Raw genomic sequence first — 26,883 nt, 5'->3', positions numbered from 1 at the left:
GGGGGATGGTTAACTCAGTGTTTCAGGTGACCCTTCCCCTAGACCTGAAGGCCTGTTTGTTGGGTATATTGGAAGAATATGACTGGGGGGGGGTTCACACCAGAGAGGCTATATTTGGAGCCTTGTTCCAGGCTATGGCCCCTCCCCCTGTGGGGGACTGGGTTAAAAATATAGGTGAACGGGGCGTGGTCTGGAGTTGCATGGAATAGGACGGGCAGTGTGAGAGCTCCGCTCGAGGCCTATCCTGATACCTAATCCTGAGGGCTATATTCATCGCAAAACACCCCAAAGCACCAGATTGTCGTCTAGACCTTGGGTAGTCATGTCGCCCCCTGAAAGATCCAGCGCCATAGCCAAACTGGACAAATACCGACACGAGGAGAGAGACCCGGGAGAGGAAGATGGTGCCGAGGCCCCCCCCCCCTGACGAGGAAGATCAATCATCCAGGGACACGGCCAAAGTCCTCGAGGCCATCGTCTTATGTCAATCCACCCTCGCCTCCAGGATTGAGGAGGTGAAGGTGGACATCTCCCTAATCCGACAAGACATCCAAACTACGGGACCGGATGTCTGAGACGGAGCGTTGCATTGGCCAAGCGGAAGACGACATACATCCCCTTCAGATCGCTACCGAACAACTGCAGCATCAGTTGAACGCTGTCCTCTCCAAGCAAGACGACATGGAGAACCACCTCCACAGGTGAAACCTCTGCTTCGTAGGATTGCCCGAGAGATCCGAAGATGCAGACCCCCCTACGTACCTGGAAAACCTGCTGGTTAAATCCTTTGGGAGAGATGCCTTCTCCTCTACATTTTGTGGTGGAGCGCGCCCACCGCCTTGCAGCAAAGCCCACACCTGCTGGAGCTCCTCCACGGACACTTATTGCCAAGTTCCTGAATTACCGCGATCACGATACCATCCTGCGCCTCACAAGAGAAAGGGGTAATATTCCAGTTGGGAACGTGGCGGTGTTCCCGGACTTTTTGGCAGAAGTGCAGAAAAAGAGAGCAAGGTTCACGGAGACGGAGCGGTTACTTCGGGTGCGCCATTTACCGTATGCCATGCTTTTTCCCGCCCGCCTCCGTGTGGTGAGTGAAGGCAAGGCGCATTTCTTAGAGGATCCTCAGGCCGCGCTATCATGGCTGGAACAGATTGATGGGGCCGGTCCGGCTCGCCTTTAGCCCTCACACCCCATGTACGGGCCCTGCGTTCCCTTGCAACCGAGACTGGCTGACTACTATCACCACACGGTTTGCGCTTTCTTCATCGGCATCAGAAATGTGAGTCAATCATCTGCCACGTTTTATTATCCAGTTCTGCTCCCCCTCACTAGTTCCGACTACACTTGTTGAGACCCCATTTGGCCATTGCCATGTCTTTACCTAAGCCATGCGGCACGTGTTCTCTCCCCCCTCATAGCTAAACTGACTTCAGATGCCTCGGGCGGATCACCTGCAACTACATCCACCGAGCTTGGTTGTCTCCCCTGCACTGCCGTGCACTGCCCAGTTTGCTCGCCCCTCTGACCCGGATGGTCACCCCAAAACACTGACATCTATGTCACCTGTGACCTCCACACATATGCCAATGTTTCCCTGGCCGGTCTCTGCCCCATGCCGGTCCAGCTCTCTTGCAGTACGTTTGTTTTATTTTGTTCTGAACACTTTTTTAAAACTTTTTTTTCCTTTGTTCCGGATTCCAAATTGATGTATCTAATGTACTCTATTATATTTGCACTGTTGAGATTATATCTGTCCAAGACAAATTTTAGGTTGGACTCTGCTGAGCTACCCATGCGTGCATGCTGGCCTCACATATGCCACATAACTCTAATGCCGATCCAGCATATCATACGTGGCTATTTTGCCCCTCGGCTGCACAGCAGACAGATTGATCATGGTAGAATGCACCGGGGATTGAATGTAATGTTTGTGAGTGTATGCTGTCCTCTGGGTACCCGACTGCATCAACCGATCATATTCCATGCACTATGGCCTCACTTAAAATAATTACCTGGAATGTCCGGGGTCTAGGTGAGAGGGCCAAGCATCTTGTGGTCCTCTCCCATCTCAAATCTTTACAGGCGGACATTTCCGTACTTGTTGGGACCCATCTTGCAGGACAGAAGCAGATGAGCCTCAAGAATCCCTGGGTGGGATGGCTGTATCAAGCCCCTCATACCACCAACTCTCGAGGGGTAGCAATCCTGATTGCTAAAACGTTACGCTTCCAACTCCACACATTGCAGTCGGATCCCCAGGGATGGTCCCTATTTATACATGCTTCTATTGGGGGTCTGGAGGTGCTCCTCCTTGCGTTTTTATGTCCCCCCCGCCATTTACCTTTGCTGTGTTGCAAGCTGGGGTTGCTTTCATGGCACAACACCCATCCGTTCCGGCTATTTGGGCTGGGGACTTCAACATGGTTGTTGCTCCAAGCCTAGACCGGTTGAGCTCGGTCCCCCCATCGGTTCCTGTACCCAGCACTACAAGTTTCGGGAAATTCCTAATGGAATTCGCCCTTCTAGATTCATGAAGACACAAACACCCACAACAAATACGTTATTCTTGCTTCACCCCCTCACGCACAGCCATGTCCCGGTTGGATTATATTTTCCTCACTCCCTCCCTTCTTCCCCATCTCACTGACGTGGGCTTCGGCACCAGGGTACTATCGGACCACTCCCCATACTGGATCAAATTGCGCTTGCCAAACCCACCTACCATACACATCTGGAGACTAAATCCGTTTTGGCTTAAGGTCCTAACGGACTTGGAATCCGTCCAACTTGAACTAGACCATTTTTTCCACACCAATGAAAACTCGGCCTCATTCAGATCTGTCTGGGAGGCTTTTAAACTGCACGCTCGCATGATCCTATCCACGCGTATTAACAGACATAAGGCAACATCTAAACTCCTGCTTGGACAAGCGGAGGAGTGCCTGGACACCCTAGAACAGGCCTTTCAAACCGACTCGACAGCCACTAATGCCTCTCTCCTACGCAGGCAAGTTAGACTCACAGACCAACTACACCTCCAGAAGGCCAAACAAGGCATCTTCTTTAGCAAACAACGCACATACGAACTTGGCGAACGAGCTGGCAAGCTCCTGGCCTTCATGGTACACCTAGACCACAAACCCCCTGTGGTGGTGACTCTTCGGTCAGCGTCGGGGACCATGGTGACAGATCCAGACCAGGTGGCCGAGGAGTTCAGGGCCTTCTACTCGGACCTGTACTCTTCTACCACACGCTACACCCACGACAAGCTCTCGGCATTCCTTCGAGATATCGCGTTTCCAAAACTCACCCCTCCACAGATTGCTCAACTCGAGGCACCCATCACCACTGATTGCATAGTGGAGGCCCTGGCGCACCTCCCTGCCTCTAAGACACCTGGTTCGGACGGTCTCCCCCTCAAATTTTACAGTCAGTTCAGTGAAACTTTACTCCCCAAACTATGTAAGCTGTACACGCACATATTCGACTTAAACACACTCCCGGCATCCATGGGCGAAGCCCTAATCGTTCTCATACCCAAGCCAGGGAAGGATTTGCATTTTCCCCAATCGTACAGACCTATATCCCTACTCCAACTAGACGTCAAAATACTGGCCAAAATTTTAGCCCTTCGCTTAAACAAAGTTATCCTTAGCCTCATACATCCCGACCAAACCGGTTTCATGCCCAACAAAAAGCAGGAAACCTTATTACTTGCTAGATTGCAAATTGCCAGGACGTTGATGAGGGGACCCCCTCCTACAATACAACAATGGATCAGGGCCGTCAACATCACCCTCCCCTATAAAAAAACTGCTTTATATTCATAGGGGATGCCCTGATAAATACCATAAAATCTGGGATAGATGGGTGGAGGATGCCTCCGCTTGTGATGGGGAGGTCTAGATGCATTCACAGAAGTTAACCGTATAAGCCCTAATTTACAGTTATTTTCCTCTCCTCGGAAAAGCCTTTTGTTCCTACAAGTCTTTTCTCACCCTGAATTGTAGAGTACCATAATATATATATATAATATCCTCACGTAAAATGTCAATTGGATTGATTCGATACTGTGGTGCTGATTGCACCGTCTATCCGAATGTCTGTCTGTATACTTCTTTGTTTTATGCTCAATAAACGTTGATGAACAGTTGAGATTGGAAAAGCTTGTCTATCAATATGGGGTAATGCGTATACATTTGAGGATATGGGCACCGTGGTTGGATTTTCCGGGCTTGCATCTGTGGATTTGACCATGGTTAGGCTGCTTAGGCTTCATGCTGGCTAAAGTGTTTCATATGTGTAGGGTATTTTGATAGAATACTAGAGAAGAGACGGTCCTGTTCAGGTGCTTGGTGCACTTAATGACTGTGGTGGTGTGTGGGATTTTTTTTCTTGGATCTTTTAGATGTGTGATCTCCATGGTGGGTGGGGTCCTGCTTTAAACTCTGTTTTTATGTACTGTCTGCAATATATGCTGCTGTATTTTTCAATAAAAATTCTTTGGTGGATTGAAAAAAAAAACAGGTGTTTTTAGATCAAAGAAAGGGACAGATTACACTGCAACAGCACTATGCTTCTGATCATGCTTTAAAGGAGCAGTCCAGCCTGAACTCATTCGGCTGGGCTTCTCCTATGGGTCACAGGAGTGCAATTCGTTTTGCACTCCTGTGATCCGTTTCCAGAAGAGAGCGGTCTGAAGTGCGCTCTCTGACGTCGCCAAGATCAGTCCAGGCACCGCTTCATCCCGACTCTGAAAGTCTGGATCCGCCAGGTGCCTGGACTGCTGGGGCGCCTCAGCCTCTCAGCAAGCCACTGAGAATGCAGCTTCCTGCCCATCCACAGCTCATCGCTCCAATGAGCGTGGAGGAGCAGAGCAGGAGAGATGCTGACTGACAGGAGCAGCTCTCCACTTGGGGAGGTTAGAGAACCGAACCATCAGTGGATCGGTTTTCAGTGAGGAAGCAACGGGGGACAGATGCATGTGTCTGATGCTGCATAAACCTAGGTAAGTGGAATAAAAATCCAATTTCTTGTTCATACATCACGGGACACAGACTTGATAATTAGATGGGTTAGATAGTCCTATATAGATAGGAACCTAGAACCCTGAAGGTTGGCACAACGCTACCCGCCGTGATGGGTGAAGGTTGGATCTGTCTATTATCAGCAGTCCTGCGGCGAGGATAAGGTAAGTGAAAACAATCCTAAGGTATTCACATTATGGATGATCTTCTTCTTTTAAGTAGTTGCATGTCTTGCCTGGTTTCCGCCACTAGAGGGAGTAAGAATATACCTGGTGTATACTTGCATGCCATACAGGATACATGCTCAGTGAAGCTGGTCTAAGAAGCCACTCGCCTCCTCCGCTGCAGGCTATGCGACATAATATAGAAGGGGGGGAATCCCATGCTGTCCGGGGGTCCCGCGCAGTTCTCAGGGAATCCCCTTTCTCACCCCTGGCTGCCGCCATGTCAGGCCTACGGGGGCACGCTTTTACAGTGACTTTCGGTGGGGAAAGAGGGGGCGTGGTTGCGGCGCCGTGCACGCGTGGTGTGCACAGCGTATCAGTGCGCAGTCGCGAAGTGGCTATTTTTAAAGCCCAGTACGCAAGAGCTCCTGTAAGCAGCGGGACACAGAGCTGTGGGCAGTAAGCATCTCAGTGGATCCGGATCTAGGCATAACTAAGACACCTACTCGGCATCAGGTTGTGCAGACTGAGCTAATGTTTATATTGTAAGACCAGGGCACAGCAGTAATTGCATTTGTACTAGTACCTCTGCTTTGCAGCTTAGGGCTATGTCTCCTCGTAAGAGGACTTCAGGGGGAGGTAAAAGAGGTACTAAAAGATCACCGCCTACTTCTAGGGGTTCTCGACATGCCTGCAGGATTCCATCTCCCCCTGAAAGACTGGAGGCAGCCTCACAGGATGAGTCTGCCCCTGTCAGGCTTTGCAGCCTCTCCAAATGTTACAGGTCCCTGTATATGTCACTGAAGACTACATTGGATGGTTTGGAAGGAAGGATTACTACTTTTATCACAGCTTCCTTAAAGAGTTGCAGAAAAAGGGGTAGATATCCCCCCCCCCCCCCCCCCCTCTGCTTTAGGTTCCCTATCGGATGAGCATTCTGATGAAATATCCCTATCTGGGGATGGAGATCGTGAGCAGTCAGACAATTCAGGGGAAGAGGAGAAGCTCTCTTCTGCCTCCCAGGCCCTCAAAGTACAGGTGCAATACTTTACTGAGTTGGTGCATACCACATATATATTGCCCTCTGCTGAGGCTGCCAAATCCTCTGTTTCCTCCCTGGGATCCCTGAAGTCCCCACAGGCTGCATATACCTTCCCAATTCATCCCTTATTGGAGAAGTTGTTGTATGATGCCTGGGGTCACTCAGATAAACTTTCTATGCTTTATCCGGTGGAGGAAAAATTTACCAAAAAATGGGAGGTGCCAGCAATAGATGCGGCTATTTCTTGTGTGAATAAAAGCCTGACCTGCCTGTGGACAATGCTCAGGGGTTCAAGGATCCAATTGATAAGAAGCTGGAAAATTTTAATTAAATCCTCCTTTTCTATGGCTGGTGCTGTGGTCCAGCCTGCGGTTGCTGCAATCGGCATGGGCCAGTTCCTCAAGGAACAAATGAAGCAGGTACTTAACCTCCTTCCCACTGAGGAGGGTGAGGTTCATGCAGATCTTCCTAAGGCCTTTATGTTTTGCGGTTGATGCCATTATGGATTCTGTTCAGCAAGCATCCCGCCTTTCCCTCCTACTTGTACACATGCGCAGGGCCCCTTGGCTTAAGCATTGGGCAGCTGAAGCCTCGTGCAAAAGATATTTGACTGCGTTCCCGTTTTATGGGAACGCCTGTTTGGGGATGACCTGGACAAATACATCCAGAAGATTACCGGGGGTAAAACCACGCTGTTATCGGTCAAAAAGAGTAAGCGTCCCACATTTTAGATGTTCTCTGTCCCCAGGGCCAAGCCCATGGGCAAAAAGGCTTTGTATAAGACTATTAGGGAAGATGGTGGCCTCTTTTGAGGCTGTCTCTTATGCTCAATTTCACTCAAGGCCTTTGCAGAGCAGCATCCTCTCTGCCTGGAGCAAAAAGGTACAAGCCTCAGATCTCCCAATGTGCCTGTCTCCTTGGGTACACCAGAGCCTCAATTGGTGGCTGCTGACCAAGAATCTGCTAAAAGGAATCTTTTGTTCCAGTTACTTGGAAAGTGGTAACCACAGATGCCAGCCTAATAGGCTGGGGAGCGGTTCTGGAAGAAGCTTCCACCCAAGGAAGATGGTCCAGAGCCAAAAGGCTCTTGCCCATCAACATTCTGGAGATTCTGGCAATTCGGCTAGGCTTCAAGGTCTGGACCTGCAGGTTGCAGGGTTATCTTGTCCAGGCACAGTCTGACAATACTGCGGCTGTGGCATATGTCAATCACCAAGGGGGACCAAGAGTCTGGATGCCCAAAAAGAGCTGAATCACATTTTTTCATGGGCAGAGAGACATGTTCCTTGCCTGTCTGCGGTCGCCAGCGGCTATGCCCAGAAGAATGGTCTCTACACCCCAACATATTTCAGGCCATATGTCGAAAATGGGTACCCCAGATGTGGACCTGTTGGCCTCCAGGTTCAACAAGAAACTGGATAACTTTGTGTCAAGAACAAAGGATCCGCTAGAACAAGGGTCAGATGCCTTAACGATTCCATGGGATCAATACTCTCTGATCTATGCGTTCCCTCCAGTTACACTTCTCCCACGATTCCGTCAGAGGGTCAAAAGGGAAGGAAAGCCGGTAATTCTGGTGGCTCCGGCTTGGCCCAGGCGACCTTGGTATGCGGAGATCATAAAGATGGCAGAAGGATGACCTTGGGTTCTTCTGCTCCGCCCAGATCTACTCTCACATGGTCCAATATTCCATCCTGCCTTACAAAGTCTAAATTTGGCGGTTGAGACCCACATTTTTAAAGGGTCGTGGCCTCTCAGGGCCAGTCTTGTCCACCCTGGTTAATGCTAGGAAGCCGGCCTCCAGGCTCATCTACTACAGAATCTGGAAGGCATGTTTCCTGGTATGAATCCAGAGGGTGGAATCCTAGAAAGTATGCCATTAGCAGAATTCTTGCCTTTCTCCAGTTTAGGCGTAGAAATAAAGCTGGCCTTGAGTACTATTAAGGGCCAGATCTCGGCTTAAAGACCGCTTGCCTCTCATTCCCTCGTAAGGGCCTTTGTTCAGTGAACACTACGCTTGAATCTGCCAGTTAAGCCTCCTGTGTGCCCATGGGATCTGAATTTGGTTTTGTCTGTTTTGCAGGAACAAACTTTTGAACTATTGCACCAAGCTTCTTTAAATCTTTTAACAAAGAAGTTGGTGTTTCTGGTAGCCATATCCTCGGCTAGAATGGTATCAGAATTTAGCAGCTCTTTCTTGTAAAGAGCCATATTTGATTAGTCACAAAGACAGGGTGGTGTTGCGCCCTCACCCAACTTTTCTGCCTAAAGTGGTTTCAGGATTCCATCTGAATCAAGATGTGGTCCTACCGTCCTTTTTTTACCAGATCCGCAGTCTGTGGAAGAAGAGTTGTTCAACTCTTTTAGATGTGAGAGCAGTCGATATCGATCTGCAGGCAACCGCTCAGATACGAAAGACTGTCTCTTTATTCTGCCAGAGGGCCCCAAAAAAGGCCAGGCAGCATCGAAATCCACTATCTCTAGTTAGATTCGACAGGTTATTATTCAGGCTTATGGTGTAAAGAAGAAAGTTCCTCCTTTTCTGGTTAAAGCGCACTCTACTAGAGCAGTTAGTGTTTCATGGGCAGTGCATTACCAGGCCTCCATGGCACAGATCTGCAAGGCTGCAACTTGGTCTTCAGTCCTTTAAATCCACCTGATGGAATCTAGTGAATGTAAGAGGGCATGAGGACGCCGCCTTCGGGCGCAGTGTGCTGCAGGCAGCAGTATAGTTCCTCTAGTCTGTTTGGTCCTTTTTTTTTTTTTTTTTTTTTTTTTTCTGATCTGTCTCTCCCTCCCCTCAATTTGGGCATTGCTATAGGACATCCCACTAAGTGATTATCAAGTCTCTGTGTCCTGTGATGTATGAACAAGAAAATAGTATTTTTTAAATACAGCTTACCTGTAAAATCCTTTTCTTGGGAATACATCACGGGACACAGAGCTCCCGCCCCTTTTCGGGATTCTATGTTGGGACACTTATTGCTTTGCTACAAAACCTGAGGTACTCTCCCTATGGAAGGGGTTATATGGGGGAGGAACTCGCCTTGTAATTAGGTTTGCCAGTGTCCAATCACCTGATGGTGACTATCTAACCCACTAAGTAATTATCAAGTCTCTGTGTCTGTGATGTATTCCCAATAAAAGTATTTTACAAGTAAGCTGTATTTAAAAAATCCTATTACTTCTTTTTAAATGATTAGGAGCATATATTAATAATAATATTTTTTTTGTGGGGGGGGGGGGTTGTTTGTTTAGGGTTACAGCCTCTTTAAATAAAATAGTTATACATTAACCCAACTAATAACCATATGTCAAGTGCAGCTTGAGACCTTTTTATTTGATTATTAATTTTAATAAAAATGCCCCATAAGATTATATGTGCATTTAACTTTTTATTTACTTGTAAAAGCCTCCCTTGCATACATGAGACTGCTACTGGGTGCCACCATCTTGGATGTGATATCTGCAGCCCTAGCAGACTCTGATTTTAGTATTTCCATTTGGTCTTCCCCTGCCTGCTGCATAAAAGGTTCTTCGAGGGAGGTGATGAACAGAGGGGTAGAGCCAGCACAGGCAGTAATCCAGAAGAAGACTGTGATGCAAGTGTAAGGCCAGCCATACACTGTTCGAATCGAACCAGATTCTAATCCTTAATAAGCAGGCTGAATGTACCAAGTTGATGGATTTGATTAACTTAGGTACCACCAGCCTGCCAGATTCTCTTACGGTTCTCGCTAGAGGCTGTTATAGCTGCTAGCAATAATCACGGCCTTCTCCCGGCAGGGACGGCTTTCCCTGCCAGGAGAAGACAACTGCTGATTCCTCTCTCAGCACTGTCTGTTGATTGGGTAATCGTAGTTGCAGAGAAGAAATTGGCATGGTGTATGGCCAGCCTAAGGCATGTGCTAGGCATGTTTTTCTGACATGTTCAATGTTGATAAAAGGTTTTACCACGTAACTTTTTAAAATGCTTAATTTTTGTTTTCACCTGCAATTTTTAGGTCATTGGTGAGGTCTTCTTATATTGCATCACTAGCCAACAGCAATTTCTTGTTTTGACTCATTTCTGGTACCAAGGTGTGGGGGGCCTGCGACCACTTGCGCATGGGGGTGTGGGGACCGGTCTTATAGCCTAGAGGAAGTTTTTAAAGCGCATTTAACTCTTGCACTGCAAAGGGAGCTTTCCCTGGCATTCAGCTTTCAATCCGCTTATTTGTAAAGCGGGACATTTTGTAACACTTGTGAGCAGGCAGGCTATTTATAGCACTAGAGCCATGCAATGTTTCTGCATCAATACATGCTTGCTCTCAGCGTTCTCTGGCATGTTAACTGTGCCCATGCAGAGTTTAGCAAACGTCACCAGCATGGTCCTCATGTGCAGGGATGATAGACTCCTGTGCATGTGCAGAGTTGCATCATCCTGTGCCGGCCAATGGAAATGCCTGAAGATCGGCACTCGGGCAGAAGATGCTGCTGAGGGATGCCTCACAGGCTTTCAATGTTAGAGCCCTTTCACACTGGGGCGGTTTGCAGGCGCTATTGCGCTAATAATAGCGCCTGCAAACAGACCCGAAAGTGCCGCTACTTTCATTCCAGTGTGAAAGCCCCGAGGGCTTTCACACTGAAGCGATGCGCTGGCAGGACGGTAAAAAAAGTCCTGCCAGCAGCATCTTCAGAGCGGTGTGTATACCGCTCCCTTACCGCTCCTGCCCATTGAAATCAGTGGGACGGCGCGGCTATACCGCCGGCAAAGCGCCTCTGTAGAGGCGCTTTGCGGTGGTATTTAACCCTTTCTCGGCCGCTAGCGGGCTGCATACCGACGGTAAAACGCCGCTAATAATAGCGGCGTTTTACCGTCGACACCGCCCCCGCCAGTGGGACGGCACGGCTATACCGCCGGCAAAGCGCCTCTACAGAGGCGCTTTGCGGTGGTATTTAACCCTTTCTCGGCTGCTAGCGGGGCGTAAAACCGCCCCGCTAGCGGCCGCATACCGACGGTATTTTACCGCCGACACCGCCCCCGCCCCAGTGAGAAAGGGCTCTTAGAAAAGAGGTAAGTATACTGCCTTTAGTTCCGCTTTAACTGTCATTTATAAAGGTGTTTCGATTGCTAGAAAGGAACTTCTCTTTGCAAAAATATTGATGGAAAAACCTTTTTTATTTTAGGAAAATCCTACAAAATTGTTGGAGCAGTTATCCGGTGTGAAGTCCCGATTTAAAAATTTATCTGCACAATTGGACAAGATTGCAACCGACCAACAGAAATCTGTAGAGAGCATTCAGCAAACAATAACAAATACACTGAAAATTGTTCAGCATTTGCAACAGCAAACTGATTCACAGGTACAAAAGTTGCCCCTTTAATTTTTTTATTTTTTTTAATTCAGATTACGTCTGTTCCTGTCATTGCGTTTTGATGTATCTCTTCTCTAATCCCATTGTCCTCTTCAAAGAAACTAGCCTTTCAGTTTGTGAATCATTTAGTGGATTTCATAATCTAGTGCTTTTGAAGGCTTTCACATATAGGCACCAAACATCATTTTTAATAATTTACAAGAGTGTTTAGCAGGTTTGAAAATTGTAAGATCTAATTTAACCACTTAAGGACCGCCTAACGCTGATTTACGTCGGCAAAGCGGCACGGGCAGGCAAAATCACGTACATGTACGTGATTTGCCTTCCGCGGGTGTGGGGTCCGATCGGACCCCCCCCCCGCCGCCCGAGGCGGTCCCGTTCTGTTCCCCGGCGATCCGAGATGAGGGGGAGGCCATCCGTTTGTGGCCCCCCCCTCGCGATCGCCGCCGGCCAATGGGAACATTCCTTTGCTGCTGTATGCTAAACAGCAGCAAAGGAAATGATGTCATCTCCCCTCAGCTCGGTATTCCGTTCCAGCGCCGAGGGGAGAAGACATCAATGTAAGTGCACAACACACTACACACACAGTAGAACATGCCAGGCATACAAAACACCCCGATCCCCCCCCCCCCGATCGCCCCCCGATCCCCCCCCCTGTCACAAACTGACACCAGCAGGTTTTTTTTTTTTTTTTTTTTCTGATTACTGCATAGTGTCAGTTTGTGACAGTTACAGTGTTGGGACAGTTAGTATTACCCCCCTTTAGGTCTAGGGTACCCCCCTAACCCCCCCTAATAAAGTTTTAACCCCTTGATCACCCCCTGTCACCAGTGTTGCTAAGCGATCATTTTTCTGATCGCTGTATTAGTGTCACTGGTGACGCTAGTTAGGGACGTAAATATTTAGGTTCGCCGTCAGCGTTTTATAGTGTCAGGGACCCCCATATACTATCTAATAAATGTTTTAACCCCTTGATTGCCCCCTAGTTAACCCTTTCACCACTGATCACCGTATAAACGTTACGGGTGACGCTGGTTAGTTCGTTTATTTTTTATAGTGTCAGGGCACCCGCCGTTTATTACCGAATAAAGGTTTAGCCCCCTGATCGCCCGGCAGTGATATGCGTCGCCCCAGGCAGCGTCAGATTAGCGCCAGTACCGCTAACACCCACGCACGCAGCATACGCCTCCCTTAGTGGTATAGTATCTGAACGCATCAATATCTGATCCGATCAGATCTATACTAGCGTCCCCAGCAGTTTAGGGTTCCCAAAAACACAGTGTTAGCGGGATCAGCCCAGATACCCGCTAGCACCTGCGTTTTGCCCCTCCGCCCGGCCCACCCAAGTGCAGTATCGATCGATTGTCACTTACAAGGCACTAAACGCATAACTGCAGCGTTCGCAGAGTCAGGCCTGATCCCTGCGATCGCTAACAGTTTTTTTGGTAGCATTTTGGTGAACTGGCAAGCAAGCACCAGGCAGCGTCAGGTTAGCGCCAGTAGCGCTAACACCCACGCACGCACCGTACACCTCCCTTAGTGGTATAGTATCTGATCGGATCAATATCTGATCCGATCAGATCTATACTAGCGTCCCCAGCAGTTTAGGGTTCCCACAAACGCAGTGTTAGCGGGATCAGCCCAGATACCTGCTAGCACCTGCGTTTTGCCCCTCCGCCCGGCCCGGCCCACCCAAGTGCAGTATCGATCGATCACTGTCCCTTACAAAACACTAAACGCATAACTGCAGCGTTCGCAGAGTCAGGCCTGATCCCTGCGATCGCTAACAGTTTTTTTGGTAGCGTTTTGGTGAACTGGCAAGCACCAACCCCAGGCAGCGTCAGGTTAGCGCCAGTACCGCTAACACCCACGCACGCAGCATACACCTCCCTTAGTGGTATAGTATCTGAACGGATCAATATCTGATCTGATCAGATCTATACTAGCGTCCCCAGCAGTTTAGGGTTCCCAAAAACGCAGTGTTAGCGGGATCAGCCCAGATACCTGCTAGCACCTGTGTTTTGCCCCTCCGCCCGGCCCAGCCCAGCCCACCCAAGTGCAGTATCGATCGATCACTGTCACTTACAAAACACTAAACACATAACTGCAGCGTTCGCAGAGTCAGGCCTGATCCCTGCGATCGCTAACAGTTTTTTTGGTAGCGTTTTGGTGAACTGGCAAGCACCAGCGGCCTAGTACACCCCGGTCGTAGTCAAACCAGCACTGCAGCAACACTTGGTGACATGGCGAGTCCCATAAGTGCAGTTCAAGCTGATGAGGTGACAAGCACAAGTAGTGTCCCGCTGCCACCAAGAAGACAAACACAGGCCCGTCGTGCCCTTCCTGCTGCATTTGCCAATCCTAATTGGGAACCCACCACTTCTGCAGCGCCCGTACTTCCCCCATTCACATCCCCAATCAAATGCAGTCGGCTGCATGAGAGGCATTTTCTTTATGTCCTCCCGAGTACCCCTACCCAACGAACCCCCCCAAAAAAGATGTTGTGTCTGCAGGAAGCGCGGATATAGGCGTGACACCCGCTATTATTGTCCCTCCTGTCCTGACAATCCTGGTCTTTGCATTGGTGAATGTTTTGAACGCTACCATTCACTAGTTGAGTATTAGCGTAGGGTACAACATTGCACAGACTAGGACACACTTTCACAGGGTCTCCCAAGATGCCATCGCATTTTGAGAGACCCGAACCTGGAACCGGTTACAGTTACAAAAGTTAGTTACAAAAAAAGTGTAAAAAAAAAAAATATATATATAAAATAAAAAAAAATTGTTGTCGTTTTATTGTTCTCTCTCTCTCTATTCTCTCTCTATTGTTCTGCTCTTTTTTACTGTATTCTATTCTGCAATGTTTTATTGTTATTATGTTTTATCATGTTTGCTTTTTCAGGTATGCAATTTTTTATACTTTACCGTTTACTGTGCTTTATTGTTAACCATTTTTTTGTCTTCAGGTACGCCATTCACGACTTTGAGTGGTTATACCAGAATGATGCCTGCAGGTTTAGGTATCATCTTGGTATCATTCTTTTCAGCCAGCGGTCGGCTTTCATGTAAAAGCAATCCTAGCGGCTAATTAGCCTCTAGACTGCTTTTACAAGCCGTGGGAGGGAATGCCCCCCCCCCCCCCCCCACCGTCTTCCGTGTTTTTCTCTGGCTCTCCTGTCTCAACAGGGAACCTGAGAATGCAGCCGGTGATTCAGCCAGCTGACCATAGAGCTGATCAGAGACCAGAGTGGCTCCAAACATCTCTATGGCCTAAGAAACCGGAAGCTACGAGCATTTTATGACTTAGATTTCGCCGGATGTAAATAGCGCCATTGGGAAATTGGGGAAGCATTTTATCACACCGATCTTGGTGTGGTCAGATGCTTTGAGGGCAGAGGAGAGATCTAGGGTCTAATAGACCCCAATTTTTTCAAAAAAGAGTACCTGTCACTACCTATTGCTATCATAGGGGATATTTACATTCCCCGAGATAACAATAAAAATGATTAAAAAAAATATGAAAGGAACAGTTTAAAAATAAGATAAAAAAAGCAGAAAAATAATAAAGAAAAAAAAAAAAAAAAAAGCACCCCTGTCGCCCCCTGCTCTCGCGCTAAGGCGAACGCAATCGGCGGTCTGTCGTCAAACGTAAACAGCAATTGCACCATGCATGTGAGGTATCACCGCGAAGGTCAGATCGAGGGCAGTAATTTTTGCAGTAGACCTCCTCTGTAGATCTAAAGTGGTAACCTGTAAAGGCTTTTAAAGGCTTTTAAAAATGTATTTATTTTGTTGCCACTGCACGTTTGTGCGCAATTTTAAAGCATGTCATGTTTGGTATCCATGTACTCGGCCTAAGATCATCTTTTTTATTTCATCAAACATTTGGGCAATATAGTGTGTTTTAGTGCATTAAAATTTAAAAAAGTGTGTTTTTTCCCCAAAAAATGCGTTTGAAAAATCGCTGCGCAAATACTGTGTGAAAAAAAAAAAATGAAACACCCACCATTTTAATCTGTAGGGCATTTGCTTTAAAAAAATATATAATGTTTGGGGGTTCAAAGTAATTTTTTTGCAAAAAAAAAATAACTTTTTCATGTAAACAATAAGTGTCAGAAAGGGCTTTGTCTTCAAGTGGTTAGAAGAGTGGGTGATGTGTGACATAAGCTTCTAAATGTTGTGCATAAAATGCCAGGACAGTTCAAAACCCCCCCAAATGACCCCATTTTGGAAAGTAGACACCCCAAGCTATTTGCTGAGAGGCATGTCGAGTCCATGGAATATTTTATATTGCGACACAAGTTGCGGGAAAGAGACACATTTTTTTTTTTTTTTGCACAAAGTTGTCACTAAATGTTATATTGCTCAAACATGCCATGGGAATATGTGAAATTACACCCCAAAATACATTCTGCTGCTTCTCCTGAGTACGGGGATACCACATGTGTGAGACTTTTTGGGAGCCTAGCCGCGTACGGGACCCAAAAACCAAGCACCGCCTTCAGGCTTTCTAAGGGCGTGAATTTTTGATTTCACTCTTCACTGCCTATCACAGTTTCGGAGGCCATGGAAAGCCCAGGTGGCACAAACCCCCCCCAAATGACCCCATTTTGGAAAGTAGACACCCCAAGCTATTTGCTGAGAGGTATAGTGAGTATTTTGCAGACCTCACTTTTTGTCACAAAGTTTTGAAAATTGAAAAAAGAAAAAAAAAAATGTTTTTTCTTGTCTTTCTTCATTTTCAAAAACAAATGAGAGCTGCAAAATACTCACCATGCCTCTCAGCAAATAGCTTGGGGTGTCTACTTTCCAAAATGGGGTCATTTGGGGGGGGTTTGTGCCACCTGGGCATTCCATGGCCTCCGAAACTGTGATAGGCAGTGAAGAGTGAAATCAAAAATTTTCACCCTTAGAAATCCTGAAGGCGGTGATTGGTTTTCGGGGTCCCGTACGCGGCTAGGCTCCCAAAAAGTCCCACACATGTGGTATCCCCATACTCAGGAGAAGCAGCTAAATGTATTTTGGGGTGCAATTCCACATATGCCCATGGCCTGTGTGAGCAATATATCATTTAGTGACAACTTTATGCAAAAAAAAAAAAAAAAAAGTGTCACTTTCCCACAACTTGTGTCAAAATATAAAATATTCCATGGACTCAATATGCCTCTCAGCAAATAGCTTGGGGTGTCTACTTTCCAAAATGGGGTCATTTTGGGGGGTTTTGTGCCACCTGGGCTTTCCATGGCCTCCGAAACTGTGATAGGTAGTGAGGAGTAAAATCAAAAATTTACACCCTTAGAAATCCTGAAGGTGGTGATTGGTTTTCGGGGCCCCGTACGCGGCTAGGCTCCCAAAAAGTCCCACACATGTGGTATCCCCATACTCAGGAGAAGCAGCTGAATGTATTTTGGGGTGCAATTCCACATAGGCCCATGGCCTGTGTGAGCAATATATCATTTAGTGACAACTTTTTGTAAATATTTTTTTTTTTTTTGTTTTTTGTCATTATTCAATCACTTGGGACAAAAAAAATAAATATTCAATGGGTTCAACATGCCTCTCAGCAATTTCCTTGGGGTGTCTACTTTCCAAAATGGGGTCACTTGGGGGGGTTTTGTACTGCCCTGCCATTTTAGCACCTCAAGAAATGACATAGGCAGTCATAAACTAAAAGCTGTGTAAATTACAGAAAATGTACCCTAGTTTGTAGACGCTATAACTTTTGCGTAAACCAATAAATATACGCTTATTGACATTTTTTTTACCAAAGACATGTGGCCGAATACATTTTGGCCTAAATGTATGACTAAAATTTAGTTTATTGGATTTTTTTTATAACAAAAAGTAGAAAATATCATTTTTTTTTCAAAATTTTCGGTCTTTTTCCGTTTATAGCGCAAAAAATAAAAACCGCAGAGGTGATCAAATACCATCAAAAGAAAGCTCTATTTGTGGGAAGAAAAGGACGCAAATTTCGTTTGGGTACAGCATTGCATGACCGCGCAATTAGCAGTTAAAGCGACGCAGTGCCAAATTGGAAAAAGACCTCTGGTCCTTAGGCAGCATAATGGTCCGGGGCTCAAGTGGTTAAATGGACAATATTTTGGTATATGTCACAGAACTTGAAATATTTAACGTGTACCTAGCATCAGATATTGCTTTCAAAGTTCACTAGATACATCATAAATAATGCATAAGTACAGCAATTACAAGTAATTAATATGACTTCTTACAGCGATTATAATACCTGCCCCAACCATGTCTACATCAGCTTTTCCAAAGAGAAGGGATAGTACCATCTTTGCTCAGGCATCATCCAAGTCCAACATCTACTTCCTAGATTGGAATTGTATTTTAGGCTGGGTTCACACCATTGCGGCATCCGTCACACAGCAGGTCCGATTTCAGCCCGAATTTTGGGCTGAAATGGACAAAAAAAAAAAACACTTTTTTTTTTTTTTTTTTTGTGCAAAACGCACCGGACCTGCTGCGGAGATGTGTGAACTGGCTCCATAGAGAGCCAGTCACATTCTCCTGCTGTGCCAATTGGATGTAGGAAAACCTGCATCCAATTGACTTAGGTGTGAGCCCGGCCTCAGATTACACAGTCCTATAGATTGTGGTGTCCATGCAGTGCTTGGCTGTTTCCTCATATTTGGATCATGCCCTCTACTGTGGCTTCTTGCCTTACTACAAGGTTAAAATAATTCAGTCTGGTCACTGGTTTAAATGGGACTGGGGAAATCCTTCCCTCTGCATGCAGCAGACTGATTACATCATCTCGGCCTGCCATCATCTGCTTTTATTGCATGCCCCCCTAAATTTACTTTAACTTAAGAGCACAATCTCTGTCATATTTCTTTAATTTAGTTGAATACAGTTATTAAATTTAGTCTCTTTAAACTGTGGCTCTCAAACTTTAAATAGAAGCTTTAGGTACTAAAGACCCTTTTAAGTGGTATTAAACCTAAAAACCCACATGATGGCTGCATGTTTGTTTGTTTGTTTGTTTTTTTTTTTTTTTTTTGTTTTTTTCCCCCTCATCTGTTTTCACCTGGTGATCTAGCCAGTACCGCACCTACTGTACTAGGGTGCCCTCACTCTGGATGAAGGAGCACAGGGAGCACCTTTAGACAGCAGCATTGGCAAGTCTGGAGGATTGGGGTGTTAGTGTATCTAAATCTTAGTACATCTAACAAATTGAAGTCAATCTCTAGCTAATAGTTTATAAGTAGTTAGTTTTTTCCTTTTTGGGATAAAGTTTTTACATAAATCGGTGTAAGCACCTCCGGCAGTGGTAAATGGTGTGTCTCAACCCTCTAACTGCTACATCTGGAGGACAGCTTGTTCTGTTGAAAAACATCTTTACTGGCAGGATTACCAGGGGAATATAAAAGAGCCTGAAAGGAAAACCAATTCAGCCACCACATCTAAGAATTTGGATGCTCCAATATAATAAATATTTTGATTTTGAATGTAAAATAGATTTGAGCAATATTTTCAGCTTTTCTTCACAAGACTGCATACTTTGTCACTGCAGTGCAAATTTATTGTTGATGAGGCTGTAGTTATCTTGAAGGCATTGCTGTAACTGTGATTCACTCGATAGACATTTAAATATGCTTGTCTTTTTTCAACCTGAATAACTATGTGACTTTAGGTGTTTAGCCAGCAGAGTGACTATGTACAGGTGATGAATGCCAGAATGTAAATTGGAGACTAGACTCTGTTCTGTGTTAGTTAAAATGGATAATTGCCTGAAGGGGTACTCTTTAAAAATGGAAAGAGTAGTCTGCTGGTTCCTGACATAGGCTGCATTGCTGAACTAGCAAATAAGCTTTTCACCTGCTTAGTTGGGAAGTATTTCAGATGCTTTTCACAAGATTGGCTGGACAGAATTAATCATCCTTAAGGCCCCTTTCACACGGGCTACCTGATCAGATGCTTCATTCACTCCTATATCAGCGGTGATATGTCAGCTGACACCCGCCGTTATTGGATCCTCTCCGTGAAACCCAGATGGACGGTGACCATATTTTCCAGCCGTCTGGCGGATGGGATTGGATGAAAACTAACAGGCTGGCTGTTTTCATCCGATCTCCCCATAGAGGAGAGCGGGGCTCTGACCGGCCCGTCTCTACGCAGTGAGTGGAGACGGACCTGTCATCTGCCAGCTCAGTGGGGATCAACGCATCGATCCCCCCGCTGAGCAAGCTGAGTCCACTGGGCAGACAAGCCCGTGTGAAAACACCTTTAGCAGGTAAAACTTTAGAAATACTTGTATTTAAACTTTGTATTCAGCCATTTGCTTTGACTTATTAAATTGTGCATCTGTGTGGAATTGATTTTATTGTGTGCATGATATGCATAATAGCCAGTAACCTACCTCTGTATTTGATCTACAGGTACCATCTTTGTCTGAGGAGGAGCTTCAAGCTCTCCAACAATTTGAAGCTCTAGCACTAAAGGGCATTAACTTACACTCAACAAGGTAATATGATTCACAAATCTGTATCATTGAATGCAATAAGATTTTCAGTCTCAACTGACTGGTGAACAAAATCACTTTTTTTTATTTAGGAAAAAGAGGTGTGTGTGTGTGTGTGTGGTGTTTTTTTTTTTTTTTTTTTGCACCATTCCCTTTAGTAATTTCTCTGCAATAAGCACATCACCTTTTTGTATCTTCAATTGGATTTTTTTTTTTTTTCTTTTGTTAAACTTAACAAAAGCAGTGAGGAGGCTGTTGGTGCCAATGGTGAATAGGCTGACAAAAGCCCAGGTGCCAGGACGCAATTTCTAGTCGACCTGGGATTGGTCAAGCACGCCCTGAATTCGAATAACAAAATAAGTCTCAGTGAATCCATCTGGCCCAGATGACTTTTGATCAGTGTGTAGCCATCCCTGCTCAACAATTAGGATAGACTTTCCTCCTATTTTGTCTTTGGCTCCACAGTCATTCCACACACTAAACATGGGAGACAGGTCAAGGGAATTAAAGCTAGACATCCCAAGGAAAGAAAAGTTGCATTGTGAAAGAGATGAATTTATAAGATTGCAAGAACTCAGAGGTCATACACTCATTCCCTTTTTTTATTTTTTTTTTGCCTTTAGGCTGAATAGCACTATATAGCTGCTGTGACTATTGTATTTTGATAGGCGGCCCCACTGGCTGTCAGATGTCCCGATTTTTAGTGGCTGCGTGTAGTTGGATGCAGCTGCGGTTTGTCTGCTTTTACAGCAGACTGCTTTTGTGAAACTGAGCAGGGTCAGCAGGAAAACATTGTAAATCACAAGTACAGTGACCTAAAAAGGAGTTTCTGAAAAATAGCATATCTCTTCGATGTTTGTCGAAAGGCATTTAGGCGACACAAAAAACATATGGAAAAGGGTTCTTGCTGCAAAAGACCTGAAAGTGAGCTTTTAACTGTTAGCAGTACAATGACCCCAACTACATAGCCAAGCAAACCATGAATGTTTTAGAATGGCACAGTAAAAAACTAAATCTCAAACCTGCTAAGAATATGTAAAAAAGTTTAAAAATTGCTGTTTACCAACAGTCCCCATTAACCTGACAGATCTAGGGCTATTTTGCCAGGAAAAATAGGGGAAATGTTGCAGGATTCAGAAATGAAAGCTTGTAGAGACTGAACTTAAAGAGGAACTGCAGTCTGTTCACATAATTTGTAATAAAACATCTTTGCCATTCTGAAGTTTCCTTCTAACCACTTATTTTATATATACAGTGATTCTGTACTTGCCAAATATGCTGCAGAAATCTCCCTCCATTGAGTCCGGCTGCAACCATTTTAACTGTGAGCAGCTGAAGCTGCTACCTGTCCACTTGCTGGATTTACACCGACACACAGAGGCACGCCTCCTGTGCAGTTTAATGCTGAATGCCTTATACTGGAACTCAAATAGAAATTTCTGATACTTGAATGTGAGGATTTACGCCACTATAGGCTCTGTGTACATGGCAACAAATGACACCATTAAACTACATGATGAATGCACGTCTTATACTGTTGTAAACACAAGGTGCAATTGGGAAGGTGTATACCTTTTTAAATTTCAATGCATATATCTGAGCAGGAAAGGACTGTATTCTGACAAAGATTTTTAGCAAACTTTATTGCGGAGTCTTGCATTTTGGTTTTTGTTGAGACTGAAACCTGGATTCCACTCACTTTCTACTTCCTGCATTCAGTTCCTACTTACTGAATGCCTTCTGTTCAATGTTGTAAGAAAAGATAAGCTGCATCAGCCAATCACTTTGGCAGAAATTGACTTTTCTGGGCAAGTTATGTACAAACAATACACAGAATGACCCCATAGTTGCTATGGATACAAAAAAGCTATTTAGAAGTTTTCAAAGCTTGCTGCAGATTGAAATAGATTTATTTTTAAAACAAATCACAAAATGGCTTGTATAGACTTTTTTTTTATTTATTTTTTTTTTTATTATTTTTTAACACTGGTGTTGCCTTTTTACTTTTGTTGATAGTGTTTTATTTATTTTCCTCATAGTACTACAAGAAATGCTACAGACCCCTGAAGATCTTATCTCGACATTTCAAAGAAATGATTCTCTTGTGGACACTATATTCCAGAATGACTGCTCAATGCATGAAAAAAAAATCTGCAAGTGATATGCTGGTGCCGTCGGCTCCTTTTTTTTTTTTTTTTTTTTTTTTTTGTTCAAATTGCAACATACTGGTTGTGAAGCGTAACGCAAAGCAAGGAATATTTTTTCTTGTGAGTTGAACATGTATTTGTTCATTCTACTGCACCTTGTCAATGCTTGCTGCGGGTCAGCTTTTTTGGGGCCACACTTCTACTTTTGAAATCTTTCCAAGCAAGTTCTTTCATATGGAAAATTACTTTATTACACAGGAACACAGTGCTGCAGTTGTTTATTAAAACTGATTATTACAGGATGCTCTATGGTATTCAGTTATTGATGAAAAGAGGTGCAGGGTTACATATGTTAACAAACTTCCATGTACATAAATAAATGAAATACTACCCTGTAATAGCATAGTGTGCCAGTTTCTTGAATGTCTAATTCATTAGATTGCAGTCACCAATTTACTGACGTACAACAGAAATCTTCCACATGTGTAGGTAAGTTCATTACAATGTTAGAAAAACGTGCAATGTAAAGAGCAGAAGTAGACTTTATTTCTACAAAAAAAAAAAAAAAAAACACATCCAACGGAGCAGTACAACACAAAACAATGGTGACATCTCACAAAAGGCAAACAGAGGTAGCGTCTAACAGAAATATAATGTAAATTTTAATATAGGACATAGAAAAAACAATGAATGTGTAAATGGAACATCCCTCTGAGATCAAGGCGACAACCATGTAAAAAATTTGCGGGACTCCCGCTACAGTACTTGCTTGGTCAGATACTCCAATTTTTTTTTCAAAATGAATATACTGGTGTGCGTGTGTTAGCTTGAAGGTCAGAAAAACCTCAATCCCCAGAAAAGTTTTCCAGCAGTGCCTTGCCCTCATTAGAATAGACCAACATGTTCCAATATGGCCATGTTTTTTGTGTAAAATACTAAATCATCCAGCGCGTCTAACCTTGTTGAGCCACATCGCAATGGAAGGAGGATTGTAATCCTTCCAATGTAATGTAACACAAGCTTTGGCAGCATTAAGCATGTGAGGAAGGACTGATTTTATAGGCCTTAGCAGGGATCTGTGAACAATAGAGCAGGAAGAAGGCAGGATCCTCCGGAATCCAGATCTTTCACACCTCCGTTCAGTAATGGTTTAGTTTCAGGCAAGTCACAATGTACAGTAAAGTCCCTTGTTGACCTCTCCAGCACCTGAGTCCCCCGGAAAGTATTTACACAGAACCGACGAGGTGCGATACCAGCGCGTAGGTAATTTGTAGTTAGTTTCCTGGATGTGTACATATGGAGGATTTCAGGGCCAAATGTATATTTTGTTGGTCAGGTGTGAAGGTAACGTTAAGATCCAGCTCCCATTTATTGAGGCCAAGCAGAATAAAGTCTTCTGGAGGGGAGATTTATAACGAGTACACCTTGGAGAGGGTACGGGGAAGGGGACCACTGTCTATGCAGGAAGATTTGAACATTGTCAACTAACGTTGAAAGCTTGCGGGGGTCAGAGTGACCAGAGGAAATCGCTGGATTCCAGCCGGTCAAGTAGCAGATGCAGAGCATGGGGCCTATAGTCGGATGCATCTTAAATAAACCCCCCCCATGGTGTTTGGACAATGTCGGTAGGCATCTGGCTCCATCCATCTTCCCATCAACTCTAACCAGCTGCCCTGTCCCTGCTGAAAAAGCATCCCCACAACAAGATGCTTCACGGTGGGGATGATGTGTTCATTGTGATGTGCAGTGTTTTCTGCCACACATAGCGTTTTGCTTTTAAGCCAAAAAGTTCAATTTTGGTCTTGTCTGACCAGAGCACCTTTTTCCACATGTTTGCTGTGTCCCCCACATGGCTTCTTGCAAACTGCAAATGGGACTTCTAGCTTTCTTTCAACAATGGCTTTCTTACCACTCTTCCATAAAGACCAGATTTGTGGAGTGCACAACTAATAGTTGTCCTGTGGACAGATTCTCCCACCTGAGCTGTGGATCTCTGCAGCTCCTCAAGAGTTACCATGGGTCTCTTGGCTGCTTCTCTGGTGCTCTCCTTGCCTGGCCTGTCGGTTTATGTGGACGGCCATGTCTTGGTAGGTTTGCAGTTGTGCCATAATCTTTCTATTTTCGATGATGGATGGATTGAATGGTGCTCCGTGAGATGTTCAACGCTTGGGATATTTTGTTATAACCTAGCCCTGCTTTAAACTTCTCCACAACTTTATCCCTTTATGATGCTGTTTGTTCACAAAGGTTCTCTACCAAACTTCTGATAGCTTCACATTACAGCTGTATTTATACAGAGATTAAATTACAGGTGGACTCTGTTTATGAATTAGATGACTTCTGAAGGTAATTGGTTCCACTAGATTTTAGTTAGGGATATCAGAGTAAAGGGGGTTGAATACAAATGCACGTCACTTTTTCAGATATGTATTTGTAAAACCATTTATTGTTTTCGTTCCACTTCACAATTATGTGCCACTTTAAGTTGGTCTATCACATAAAATACAGTTATATTTTTGGTTGTAACATGACAAAATGTGTAAAATTTTATGGGGTATGAATACTTTCTCAAGGCACTGTCTGCAGACACTTTATCGTTAAGAGCTCCCACCTGCAGCCCTGACATATCTGTTTAATCGAACCCTGTTTAGAAAAGGTTCCAGCGAGGGGGGACAACCCTACCACTAGCTATAGAGAAAGGTTCCGAGGCCTGCGGAGCGGAATACACACTAGAGATCAACTGAATCATCTGGTCACCGAAGTCCATATATCCCAAGACTGCGAACATAAAAGCCCAATTTACCCTGTCAAAGGCTTTCTCAGTTATGTAATGGTAATTTAGTAAAACAGATGATAGAAACCCTCAGCATCCTGCAGTAGACTGCCTTGAGGATGGTTAGAACTCAGTTGGCAGACTGAGGAGGGTTGCAGGATCAACGACGTTCCCTGGATCGTGGACGAGGGAGTCCTACAGGTGTGGATGAAGAAGCAGACCACCTGGAAGATCTTGGTAGTGGCTGCAATAAATTTAGAACTGGGAATGCTTGTGTCTCCAGGAATGCGAACAGGTCAGAATGGTGGAAGACAAAGGATGCAGATCCTTTGCAAATAGGGAACCCCCAACGATACATCCATTCTAACTATCGGAGCATGTCAAGCAGGGGGAGAAATAGCGCTCGACGTTGCAGTGTAGCACGGAAAGGTCAGGTAGGACCTTTTCTAGAAGCGCCTTTAAAAATCAACCTCACCTGATTCCCAGGCTTTACTGAGAATGAGTTCTTTGTGAGTGAAGCGGTGTAGGCGGCAAATGTCCCTCGGCCTGTTGGGATCAGCTGAGCGAGGGCCAAGTGACCTGTGCACCCTATCAAACTCCAAATCCAAGGGAGGTGTTGAGGCAGCGAGCTCAACGAGCCAGGGTCGTGGCTGGGAGGGACCTCCGGGAGACCTCAGAGCTGCAGGTTGTTGAGGCAGCGCTGTCTTCAAGTTCCTCCAGATGAAGATGAGGTTACATGTGACACCTGAGAGGCATAAGCATGCTCCAGCTGTGAGATGCGGCTTCCCAGGGAGGCAATGGATGTTTCACCCACAAAGACCCGGTCTAACAACTGCTGTACTTCAGTGTGGCTCTAGTGTAAGTCCCGCCGGTGCGCTTCTTCTAAGCAGAGAACCAGCGCGTACATGTCAGCCTTTATAGGTAGGGCCTGGATGAGGGCTTGGAGGTCAGGATCCCCCAGCGCAGAGATTGGGGTAGCAGACAGCACAGGTGTGAGATCAGGACATTTGGGAAGCCTGAAAAAAACTCAGAGGCTTCTCAGAAAACTCAGAAACTGGGGAAACAGGTGGGGCCGTCATTGAGGAGATCGCCATGTGACTCCAGGAAGTAGAGGACTGTGAGCCCGGGAAGAAGCGCTGGATCTCAGACCGGGGGAAAGATTTGTGGTGGCTCTTAACCTTCCTACTTTTGGCAGAGCTCATGCCGGGGTAGATTGCTTCAGAAAGTAGCTGTTATGCTGGAGAGCTAGCTGGAGCTCCAGCACCACATGTCTCTATTCTGCCATGTCCATACCACGCCCCTCAGAAGTAGAAAGTTTACCCAGATGGCCATCATGCTGGCCTAAGGCCTTGATCACCTGGGCTTTAGCTTGCACAGTATATAAGAGCAATGTGTAGGCTCTTGCAAAGCATTTAGCTGCCTGTACAAGGACTGAAATTCAGCCGGTGCAGCAAGAACAGACAGAATTTTGATCCATATGTGGCCACGCCCTGTCAGTGTTTGTTTTGTTTTTTTTCTCCACTCGATCAGCACAGCAGGCAATACATTGCAGCACTGATTTTGTGTATTCTGACAGCGATGCGTGTCTCCCTGTTGTTAGAATTAAATTATAAAGCAGGGAGTATTCCCCCTCATCCACCTTTTAATTTGTGGATGTGGGGGAATCAGGTCAGTTTTTTAATTCAATGAAAATAACTGACCCATGTTTGGCCAGCTTTACTGAAGCATTCGGCAAACTACGAGCAGTTTGATAGAAGCCTTTAATCCTATGCTGCCAAGGATGTAAGGGATGTTTCAGAACAGAAATGTTTCTAGCTAGTTAGCTCAGTTAGCCTTCAATCAACCAGCAAAATGGATTTGCAAGGATATAAGAACCGT

At 45.3% G+C, this 26,883-nt stretch overlaps 1 protein-coding gene across 1 annotated transcript in view; it reads left to right on the top strand.

Moving 5' to 3' along the window:
• Window positions 1-22,630, top strand: part of SKA2 (spindle and kinetochore associated complex subunit 2) — a 41,944-nt gene extending 19,314 nt beyond the window's left edge. Inside the window, exons 3-5 of the mRNA XM_073615169.1 lie at window positions 11,406-11,582; window positions 20,003-20,088; window positions 22,125-22,630. Of these exons, the coding sequence (XP_073471270.1) occupies window positions 11,406-11,582; window positions 20,003-20,088; window positions 22,125-22,152 (291 nt within the window). The 3' untranslated portion in view covers window positions 22,153-22,630. The remainder of the gene's footprint in view (window positions 1-11,405; window positions 11,583-20,002; window positions 20,089-22,124) is intronic.
• The last annotated feature ends 4,253 nt before the right edge of the window (window positions 22,631-26,883 follow it).

The sequence above is a fragment of the Aquarana catesbeiana genome, linkage group LG02 (genome assembly GCF_042186555.1).
Source record: "Aquarana catesbeiana isolate 2022-GZ linkage group LG02, ASM4218655v1, whole genome shotgun sequence".
NCBI classification, from domain to species: Eukaryota; Metazoa; Chordata; class Amphibia; order Anura; family Ranidae; genus Aquarana; species Aquarana catesbeiana.
This window is presented reverse-complemented; position numbering and strand designations above follow the sequence as displayed.